Source organism: Empidonax traillii, unplaced genomic scaffold (genome assembly GCF_003031625.1).
Source record: "Empidonax traillii isolate 1590-97213 ecotype Southwest subspecies unplaced genomic scaffold, ASM303162v1 scaffold65:size4453928, whole genome shotgun sequence".
Lineage (NCBI taxonomy): Eukaryota > Metazoa > Chordata > Aves > Passeriformes > Tyrannidae > Empidonax > Empidonax traillii.
In genome coordinates, this window is record NW_020955258.1 from 2,565,534 (window position 1) to 2,577,175 (window position 11,642).

General features: G+C 37.8%; 1 protein-coding gene across 3 annotated transcripts in view; it reads left to right on the top strand.

Moving 5' to 3' along the window:
- The first annotated feature begins 4,342 nt into the window (after window positions 1–4,342).
- Window positions 4,343–11,642, top strand: part of RAPH1 (Ras association (RalGDS/AF-6) and pleckstrin homology domains 1) — a 52,213-nt gene continuing 44,913 nt past the window's right edge. Inside the window, exons 1-2 of one of the 3 annotated variants that reach the window (XM_027880197.1) lie at window positions 4,343–4,379; window positions 8,382–8,501. In XM_027880197.1, coding sequence (XP_027735998.1) covers window positions 4,356–4,379; window positions 8,382–8,501 — 144 coding nt within the window. In that variant the 5' untranslated portion in view covers window positions 4,343–4,355. Of the gene's footprint in view, window positions 4,380–8,381; window positions 8,502–11,642 lie in introns of those variants that run through there. The other 2 variants (XM_027880196.1, XM_027880195.1) reach the window with 2 other exon arrangements.

Consider the following 11,642-nt stretch of genomic DNA (forward strand, 5'->3'; position numbering starts at 1 on the left):
TCCTTTCCTACAGCTTTTATGTAAGCCAGAGTGAAGCTTCAGGCTGGCTGATTGGTAGGTGTGTGTACCATGTCATTAGGAGATGTGCACTTCTGGATCTCTCATCCACATTCTTTGTGTCCTGTGGGGACAAAAGGATTGCCTTTTAGTGTTCTCACAGGGACTGCCCCCATCAGCCTTCAAGCTGGGGGCAGTTTAGTGGCCTCCAGTCTATAGGAAATGTAATCTGGTGGACATATGGGAAAGCATTCTCCTGAAAGAACTCGGGGCTGAAATAGCAGAACTTGTGAGTCATTTGTGGTTCTTCAGTGGGTAAGAAAGGGATGCTTTTTAACAATCATTTACTTTAGCAAAAATTGCCATTGAGCCAAAAACCTCCAAGACATATTGACATAATTGTGTATTTGTGTCCTCTTCAGATACTGTTTGTGAGCATTTGCAAAGTGTGTGTTGTCTGGAGTCAAGCATAAATAATGCCCTTAAAGCTTTGAATTTGGACATTCTCAACTTGTGTAATAAAGCTTAACTTGACTTTTTTTGACTTCTAGCTGCCTTTTGTCAAGGCTGCAGATGCTCCAAGATATTTGTATTTTATTTATAACAAAAATGCATCCTTTGTTTACTTGCTGCTAGTATTTTAAAAATATTAGTTATGTAAAAAACCCACAGTTATTTACAGATACACAGTTCTTGAAGTTACCTTGTTAAATTAGTTCTGCTTCTCCTTCTGCATCAACTTGTTTATGTTTGTTATTCTTTTTTTGCACATCATTCCAAAGCTAAAATTGAATGCAAAGAGGTGCTGCAATAGTGTTTGTGTTACGATAACCACATAATGAAGTTTCTGGAAAATTGGAGCTAATGTAGTTTCTAAGTACATATCTGCTACTGAAGACAGACTATACACTGAAAATTCTTAGTCTTAGCTGGTAAGAGTGAGATGTTGACTCCTGGAACTAATGAATGTCAGTGTTTTAGAGAACACTTATATTTTATCCTCTGTTTGAAAAATATTTTAGCTAAAGCAACTTTTGTTTTTATGAGCTAAGTACTTTTTTATAGCTGTCTTCGGGTTGTCTTCATAAAGAGTGTTCAGTGAGACATAAGGATGCTCTTTCTATGGGAATTAATTTACTGTCCACTTGGGCACTCTGGCTGGAATCTTAGTTCAGGAAATGGAATACAATTATTGATAAAGCCCCTTCTTTTCAAGGGAGCATCTGTTTGGCTAGATGTGAGTCAGGCACTGAAATATATTGGAGGGAATAAAGGTTTTACTGTGTGCCTTCTCAACAGTGCAAATTTCAGAAAGGGTTAGATGCTTCTCTAGGCATTTTGGTAATTTTGGTGCATCCTTTATCTTACAGGAAACAACATTTTATAAATGTATTTCAATATACAAGGAGGCACCCTTTGGAGACTAATTTAAAATTTCAGGCTGCAATTATGGAAAGCTAGAGTCAATATAAATAGTAATAATAATACAAAGACAGCTTAAAACCAGAAGCCAGCCCTGCGGAATACAGGGTATTCTGCTTGATGCCCTTTGCCTGTTACCTCTCTCTTAAAGCTTTCAAACAAAGAAGGGATGGATGGGTAGGTGTTTTGTGGGTGGTTTTGCTGTGGCACATCGGAATCATTTCCCCTTGTTAGAAATCAAGATGATGAAGTAAACATTCTGGTTTCTTCAGTTTGTTTATTTCAGGAAATTGTGGGTGCTTGTGTCAACTTTAGTTAGAGGGGGAGTGTATAAGTTCTGATTAAATACAAAGGGAGCTGTAGAGGATATGAATATGGAGAATAATGTTTTTCTATTTCTTCATGTTGCTAGCCAAGAAGAGCCTTATTCTTTCGTTTTTGTATTGTCTGTGAATAACACTGTTGTCAGATCCCTGTTTAACACAGTCTGCTTCGTTCTAAAGATCTGGGGCTGAATCTGTGGAAGACCAGGGAGGGAACAACTGTGGGATGTTTGACTTTCCTGGTTAGAATCTCCAGGGGTAGTTGTTGAACAACTTCTTAGAACCTGACAGGGATAACAGTGCTCTCATGAACAGCACCAAGTTTAAAAAACCTGTATTTATTGTATATGGCATTGATGTGTTTTGGGAGATTCCAGAAGCAGTGAGACAGCTTGCTTTGATATTACCATCTGATAACTGATAAAGACTTTTTTACTCTTCCAGTTGCTTTTTCAAACAATTGTTTCGTTAGCAGTTGCTAAAATGTAAGTTATGTGTTCACTTGTGTTGCAATAAATATTTATATCACAAACTTATAAACAACGTAAAGAAAAATATTTTTATGAGATTAGTGAAAAGGTGGTTGTTTGACTGGACTTAAAATACAGCTACAGGCAAAAGCAAGTTCTTGTACAGGCATGTGCTTAATTTTAAGAGTGGAGTTAGAAATGCTGTGTATGTTTTTAACTGAATAACTGTTACTTTCAGCAGCCGTTAGTTCATCTTTTAATAAAACTCTGGCCTGCCTGCAATTCAAAACATGCATATTCAGACACGAGTATTTCTTTTCTGTGGTTTCAAAGATACATTCTTGCATCTTGCACAGATCAGTGGGTAAGGGAGGGAATATTGTGGGCTGTCCAGTTTTGCATCTCTCAGCTAAACCTGTAAATAAGACCATACAGTGAGGATGCCTGGTTTTTGTTCTTGCTGGATTTCTGCAATCTAGACCAGCTGCCTGATGTAAAGTAAAAGCCTTAAAAAACAAATATGCTCAAACTGCACATTGTTTTTCAAACTCTTTCAGTGTATTCTGGAGTTATTTTCCTTCTCCCAGTTGCTGTGAATAAGTCTTGTACATTCCATGGTCTGCTCTTGACTTCCTCTGTTTGAAGAGCAGTATTAATTGCTAAAGTACAATGCCTTATTTTAATTTGGAAGAACAGCATAAAGATATTTGTCCCTTTTTTTGCCAACCCTATTTCCAAATGGTTACTAATCAGTTTATTTTAAAGAATAAATATAGAATTAAATAAAAACAATTTTCCAGAGCAATGCTGACTCCCTTGCTTCCTTAATAGTTGGAATGCAGTTGAGATGGACAGGACAGATCAATTGAATTGTGATAGATAATGTGCTGATGCAGGAAAACCTCCTTCATGAGTTGGGGAGTAATAGAAAGAAGGGCAGGAAACAGGTAGTAGACTTGAATCCAATATAGTGACCCAGTGCTGAGATGTGTTAGTAATAGTGAATGCTTTATACACCTTAAATGTATCTTCAGTCCATTGGGGTGTGACTGTTTTTTCCTGGGTGTCACATTGCTGTCCAGGATCTCAAGAAGTCACCCACAGTATTTCAGTATATTGGTTATAAAAGGTCTCTTTGCTTTTAATGAAATGTGTTTTCACCTTGTTTTGTGACTGCGAGTCTGGAAGACTATTGCCTGAAGCATGGTTTAAAAAACAAACAAACTCAAAGTTGGCTCAAAATAGTATATTGAAGCAGGCTTTCACTTGACATAAGATTTTTTTCATTTGGGACATTTTGAATTTGAATTTTTTGGCTGACAGATTTGTATCTCAGTTTTTTTAATTTTAGAGGCACTGGAATATTTGTGTGCTGCAGGAGCCTTGGGATGTATTTAGCTACTACCTATGCTATTTGAAGCTCAAAGAAAACAAATGCTCCTTTGTTCAGCTTTTCATCTAGATTATTTTATGTAAACTGGGTTATAGAACATTGGATAATGCACAAAGAGTTTCTCATAACTTTCTAATCCCCCTCCAAACATCTTTTTCAGGAGTAGTTACTTTCAGAGTACTTGAAACTTAGTAAGAAGAAAGATGGACGTACTAAAGCAAATGACCTGCACTGTGTCACTGGCTTAGTGTGCTGCTTATTAAATTCAAAGGAGAAATGCTGGTGTCAGTTGTACCATAAGACTCTTATTTTTAATGAGAAACGTGCTAGAATTGATGGTCCCTGTCATGGACAGACTATTAATATGGAACAAATAATATATGTGCTCCAACTACCTTTTATTATTTGCCATGACTTCAATAAAATGTATAGAAACATGGAACATGAATACAGGCTTTGGCTGTCAGTTTTGTGAAAGCATTTAATTTTTTTTTTTGTGTTTAAGTAACCTTTTTTCTTTAAGCAGTGAGGTGAGTGAGTGTTAGACAAGAAAACCTGCTAGAATCTTACTGTTGAAATGATGTGTGCACACTGTGCCTGGGTGCTGTGCAGTATATTGCTGTTGTGTTCTGTCACATACAACTTCTTAAGTGGATACTGCCACAATGACATAGGAACGATCACAAATGAGGGAAGTTTGATTTCCAGGTGAGGTGCAGACAGAGTATGTTTCCCAAACCAGAGTATGCGATGCAGTTCCTTTTGGTTCCTGAGGTTAGATGTTAAAATGCAGAAAATCAGTTACTTCTTGAGATGGTGTTTTGAATATTTGTGTATTGTCTACTGCATTCCCAGAACAGCTTTGAAACAAATTCCAGAGTTGATTTTAGGAAGAAAATCCTTAGTTCAGGAACAAGCGTGAGCTTGTACAAGCTTGTATTTAAATAATAAGAAAAGTTGGAGGTGAAAATATCAGTTGCCTGAAAAATGGTATGTTTTCATTTTAGGGTTTTATGCTGTCAGTTGTTTTTGAACATACTAAACATTTCTAGTTCAAAATTCTTATTACAGTGCTTCTGAAATTATAGTGAATAAACACATTCTTGTAGCTGACCCTTTAAGCACATCCATATTGCCAGTTGGACACAGAATTCTGTTATTTCTCTTACGGTCTTTCTGTAATTAATTACTTATGGTATAGACAAATCCTGCAGTTTTATTCTTTTATATCTGGTTTTTTTTTTTTTCAGTGCAGAGTGTTTTTAATAGAAGGAGATATTGTTAATGTAATAAAAATTTCTGTTGTCTTGAGCTGGATTGATTTGAGGTGGGAGCTACTGTCTCAACATGCAAGTGTGCAGAATGGGGTTCTCAGTGAAAGACACTTTGAGTACAGTTTTGATTATAACTTAACTCTGTCCCAAAGCTCTTGCTTTCTGATGACAACTGTTTCTTAGTTTCAGAATCCTGCAATGGTTTCTCTCCTTGAAAATGTCAAAATGGTATATTTGAAGCATTGTTCTTGGGCTTTCCATATTTCCTCATGTGTTTTAGCATCACATCATCTCATGCTTTTCCTGGTGTACTAATAGCTACAGTGGCTTGTATAAGAATCAGCTTGAAAGAGTAAATTTTTCTCTTTCCCCCCCCCCCAAGTTATCCATGAAGGGTTTTTTCACAGTGTAATTTAACACACTAGGTTATGATTAAATGTTGCAATGGGACACTTCTAATGAAAGCCTTAATAGCTTTTCATAAATAAAATACAGTATACTGTTCTTCATGCATTTAACAAACCTTATGAACTGTTTTGGAAACTTGATAGCTGACCTACAGTGATTGTGAGTCTGCCTGTTCAAATAGCATTTCAAACAGGTAATTCAGACTGTCACAGTCTGTAGCTGATAACGAAATAGTGCATAGAACTCACTTCAGTGCTGACAGCCTTACTTGCATATGGAAGACTGTACCGTGTCAGGAGTGTATTTTATCTTGGTATCCCGTAATGATGCTGCTCATTTTCATTATATTGTACTCTGACAAACACTTGAACAGGATAGGAGGTGAAGCGTTGAAAAATAACTTGAATCATAAAGTTCCTTTGGCACTTGATCTGGTGTGAGCTAAGCAGAAACAAAAGCTACTTAAACTCTGCTACCCTGCAAATGCTTTAGGAATGTGAATGGCTTATTTTAGGGTATCACATTAGAACAATTACCCCTTTTTCATTTTTTACGTCTGATTTTGTTCTAAATGACTCCTTTAACAAAAAGGCCCAACACAACAAAACACACACAACTTCCCACCCCTTACACTTTATGCCATTTTTCTGTCTTGTTATAAAGAGAGGTGTTGTATCCTTAGAAAGGTATGATAACTCCTGGTTAGGAATGATGTGCTAAAGGATGATGCATGGTTACTGTGATCAACAGCAGTGAGAAAGAAAATGGCTGTAAAAGGAAATTTGAAGTTCTTAATTGGTATGTGTACTCTTTTTTAAGTTGTTAGTCTTTTGAGGGCTTATGCCAGAAAGTTTGGATACTGTTTTCTGAATATTTTGTCTCTGCCTTGATTTATTGAATAAATTCTTTAATTGATGTCCTTTGGGATATCTTCCAGTAGTGGAACTTGTGCTAAGACGAATTCCTTTTACAGAACTAGCAAGTTAATATTAGCTGTGTCTTCAGTGAGACGCTGTCCTCTGTGTGCCTTTTGCAAGTAAATGTTGATGGGCTCATAGGAAATGCAGCTGACGTTAGGAAGCTTGGGTGGGGACTACAAGGAGCTGGCAAATACTACAGGGTTTAGTGCCAGACATGCTGACATAACAGTGCTTCACTTGTAGAAGTTTTCTTTAGGCTGCTAATTCTATCTTCAGAGTAACTGGAACTAAAGCAGTGTCTCTGATGCCAAGTTAGAATAGCTAAAGCAACAGTTTATGGGAAATTGAGAATGCTTTCCACATCTCAGATCCTCAGACTTATTAGTAAAAAGAGCTTCTCTCTTAATGAAAGCATGAGTTATGAACAGTGCCATAGAATGAATGCACTGCAAAACAAGTCCCATCTAACCGAAGATCATCAAAAACAGCAAAAGAGGGAAAGTCTAGAAGTGTAAAGTATCTGTAAATATTGAGCTCGTAACTGTTTCCATTTATTTGATTTGCCAGCTCATTGCCATATTTTGTAAGGCACCCTTTAATAACTTCCTTTAGCTTTCAAATAAAAACTCTTTAAGTGTATATAGATGTTGAAAAATACTATGTTGTCAAATGACGCAGTTTTCATGAGGGAATGCAGCTCTATTACATAAGCATATGGGGTTTGGGGTTTTTTATAATTTCAGCATCACTCTAAGATGTTAGGAAGAGTTTCCTTCTGTTTTTTTAGTGCAGGACTCAAAGCAAGTGTTAAAATAAAGGAGCTTCAGATGGTGAATTTAATTAGTTCAACGTTGGCACAGTGCAGTGTGCCATGACAAGTCAGCTTTAATATTATTGCCCCTTTGAAGGTAGGCAGCTGCATTGTGCTCTGCCACTGAGGTAGAATCTCAGTAGTGGACTGAAGCAGCTTTGCCTAGAGCAATTGGATGGCAGTATCTTGCATCCATGGGAGGCATTGGCATTTGGACAATACTTTCAGGCACATGATGTGACTCTCAGGGATGGTCCTGTGCAGGGCCAGGAGCTGGACTCGATGATCCTTGTGGGACCCTTCCAACACAGCTTATTCTGTGATTCTTTGACTCGGCTAAATCAAGGTGTACTACTCTGCTACTCATCGTTCATTTTTTGTGTAGCTCTTGATGGTGATCTGTTCTCATGTGTGTCTGGACATTCTGTAGCACATCTCCAGGATTTACTCTTTTGTGCTGCCTGATAGCTCCCAAATTGTTACCTAGATCACTGTACCGCCCACCCCCCAAAGATGTTCTGAATCAGATCCTGGTTTTACTGGTGTGTGTGTACCCAGAAAGGCGTGTGTGTCTTAGCTCCATAAAAGGGGCTGGAGGACATGTTTGGAGAAAAGAATAGAGGCTTGCTTAACAAAAGGTTAATTTTCTTTGAGGTAGTAACAGTTAAACTTTGGAGAACATTAAGTCTTTATCTTGGTTACAGCTTTGTTGAATGAAGGAGGATCTGATAAATGTTATGGTGACTCTTTGCTTCCAGCGAGGAGTTTCTTTGTTGAATAAAAATTGTGCAGTATCACTGAACTGATCTGGTCAGTGTCCAAGATTTAAACTGTCTCAGGGGATGTATTGCTGACATTCTCTGTGGCCTGTTTAGGTATTTCTGTTTACGGATGTGTAGAGTGATGTATTTGCAGTGCAGTGAGACTGCACTTCCTGTGGGTTGAATGGTGTTGCTTAACTGTGGTCAGCTGAATTCCTTGGACAAGAGTTGGATTTTTGTAATGTAATGTCAATATATTTTGCCAACAATAGTTGGCAGTGAATGCACATGCAAGGCTAGCATGAAATAATTTCTGATGGTGTATTAAATATTACGAACTCTGTTCTTAATCTTTTTCTGCATGGTTCTGACGAAAGCAAACTGCAAAAATGGCTTTGTAATTATCCATTGCAACTTTCATACTAAGTCTTCACTAGTGAGCAGGATAATAAACTGTGAATTATGCAGGTTTTAGAAAGGTAATGGACAGGCATGCTTTAACTTCAGAATACTTTTTCAGAAATGTAGTAGCTGACAAGCTGACACCAGTTTTCTTAGACACTGATACAAAAATTTGAGTATCGACCTTTTTTTTTTTTCAGATGGAGCAATTGTCAGATGAAGAGCTTGACCATGGTGCAGAAGAAGATAGTGATAAGGAAGACCAGGATCTGGACAAGATGTTTGGGGCCTGGCTGGGTGAACTGGACAAACTCACACAGGTGAGGGATATTTCAAACATCTCACTGAAGTATGACCATTCTTTTCAGTTGGATGATACCTGCTCAGCACTGCTGCTTGCAGCAAGGTAAACTTTAGCTTGCGACCAGTTCAGTACTCTTTAAAAGTTTGTAAATTGGCTTCTTTTCCCCATGTCAAGGTTGTTAAATTAATTTTTCACAACCTTCGAGTTTGACCTTTCCCAAAGGGTATGATTCCTTACGGAAACTATGGAATTGGTATTTGGTCCTTGTGTACGTAAAGAAACATGGACTTTAGCTGACTAGAGATAGGCTATGTCTCCAAACATATGGTTTGACGTTGTTCAGCTGTGACAGCATTTATTTGTCACACCTGAACAGCAATAAGGAACAGGAAATTGTGAATGTTTCCACTGATGACATGGTAAAGTGACCTGATACACCCTAGAGGACTCATCATTGTTCCAGAGTACTCTTCCTGCATCAGAGAAGCAGCTGACAGGGCATCTTTTGGCACTCCCAGCTTTCCAGTGCTTTTCCTTTCCTTTCCAAGCAGGTCTTGTGTTTTGCATGGATTGGGCCATTTCTCTGGGACTCCCTGCAGGGTTTTTTCAGCTCTGTGAGTTGGCCCTCCTGAATAGCGTATTTAATCTTCTCCTTGTGTATCATTAAGCAAAGCTATGGTAACTGAAGAGTAGATGATATGGTAGAGAAGAGGCAGTTTTTCTCATCTTCGTCTTACCCAAAGACTGAAGGAAAATCGAACTATTGATGACAAATTTCAAATTCAGGCTTGTCTGTTACCTTCTGGTTAAATCTTTGCCTGCAGGTTCTGAATGTATATAGCACTATAGGGGAAAGTAATTTTTTTTCTGAACTTGAACATGCAGGGCAGTAAAGAATCCTGCTTTTTGAAATGAATGGAAGAGTGTGACGTGAATCTGTGTATATTAATTCTTGCTGTGTTTTTACTTCACATGAAGGATTTTTAGTGATAAGTGAAAACCATTTTGAAGGTTTGGGCTTTCAGTGAAATTTGAGTGAGGATCTTCACAGAAGAACTCAGTGCGTAATCGGTCTTGAACCTCTTGTTCTCTGCCCTGTTTTTTTCATATATAGCAGCCTAAAAAGATCAGCATATTTTACTGGGGGGTTATAGCTACACTGTTGACGTGCAGATTGCAGGTCATGTCTCAATTTGTTGTGGGTCCATGCAAACTTTTTTAAGCCTGCTAATGGGTGGTTAACAGGGGACCCACGTTATTGGTTTTTCACCTTCATATTGCTTTTCGACGCAATCTGCAACATAGCCTGACAGTTGCCCTTCTATCTTTTGCAACTATTGAGAAATGGCATTTCCCCCAAAACTTTGACCTGATATTGTTTTGTATAAACAAGTTAATGGAGTTAGCTGTGTGTCAGTTAGTTTATTTGGAAAGTGATCAGGTCTTGATGCAGCCTAATGAAGTCCCAATAAAGAGGGGTGATTAGAGTTAATGAGATCTAAAGTGCATTCTCCTGTAGTCTCAGCATTTGTTGCTGTTTATCAGCTGGACTTCCAAGAGCAGTAGGAGGAAAGGTTTTTTGTCCCTGAGGTCCTTGAACTTTAACTTCCTTTTTAGATTTCATAAATGTTTACTTTAAGAGGATTTCAAGTAAGTCCCAGATTCCTCTCCAGATGTAAGTGCTTTTTAAAAGATTTTAAATTGTTAAAATGCCCATGAGATCATTGGAATTCACTTTGCCCTCTTTAAGTGTTGGTCTAAGTGTTATAAAATGAAGTCGCAAATCTGCAGCATGTGTGAGCCATGTTTGGCAAGGAGGATTAACACTTATACTGCTTAAGTTATCCTGCTCTACGGTGCAGGTTAAATGAGGGAAATCTTACCTTGCTTCTCATGATCATTCAGAACTAAGCTTTCAGTTCTGTTTCAGTTTTTAGCAGTTCTCCAAAATGCTGTTTTAGCAATGTAATGTACTACGGAGAATGTGCTTCAGGTAAGAATGAGAGAATATCCCATGTATTTTTGAGGAGGTGAAATAACTTTATTATTATTAAAGGCAGTAAAACACACTTTAGATATTTTTAACCAGGATAGATTTGCTTTACAGGAAATCTTTTGTGGCAGGAATGAGCCCAAACTTGCCTCTTCTGTCTCCAGGGTTATAGGTAGATATTCCCCCCTGTCTGGGTCAACACAAAAGCTTCATCAGAGGTGAGGTTCTTTCCATCTGATGGAAGACAAGTCTTCGGTACTGTCTTCTCATTTAGAGAATTGATTGACTTACTAATTGATTTGGCAGGGGGTGGTCGGGGACATGGGCGGATGGATGGACGTGGTTAAGTTTGGGCCAGGCTGAGGAGAGAAGGGAGTTTAGTGAGGATACATATTAGGGGAAAAATAGTGCATTTAGTTGTTTAACAAAGGTTGAGTAAAGATGTAGAAAATAAAAATAAAAAGCTTAGTTGAGAAACTTTATTCTGTTGGAGCTCGAAATGCCTTTCTTTCAGACAAGCATATCTTCATAAAATCTTTATCAGTACAAGCCCTGCTTAATTCAGACATTCTGCAGGCCTGTTGACCTTCAGTGATGGCAAGAGCTGGATTCCCCATGTAACACTTGTCACTCCAGGGGCAGCAGCTCCTGGCCCTGTCATGTACCTCTTGGGTCACCAGCTGGATCACAGTGCCCTACTGCTTGATTCTTACACAAATCCTGGTATATAATATATATATATATATAATATATATATATAATGTTATATATTGTACCCACATTAGCCTTCATAACATAACACTTTAGGATTAGAAATAAAGAAATGTCTCTTTTTTAACCTATACTAGTTTTTCTAAAAAAAATTTGTCCTACATAAACTGGCTAGGGATTGCTTTCACAATTTAACATTATTCACAGGAAAGGCTCATTGAAAAAAATGTCTGAATTTAGCCAGTTTAAAATCCCTCTTAATAAAATAGAATTCTTCAGTGAATGTTTTTATGTGCTTATGCCATGATTATGCTCATAAGCTAATGATGCATATCTTAGGGTATCACAGGCTGAATGTGTTTAGATCTTGCCCAGTTTGCTGCAGAGAAATTGTTCCAGCTAAGCCAGCTGCCCATGTTTCAAAATGAGCTAGCATTTAACACCACTTAAAAA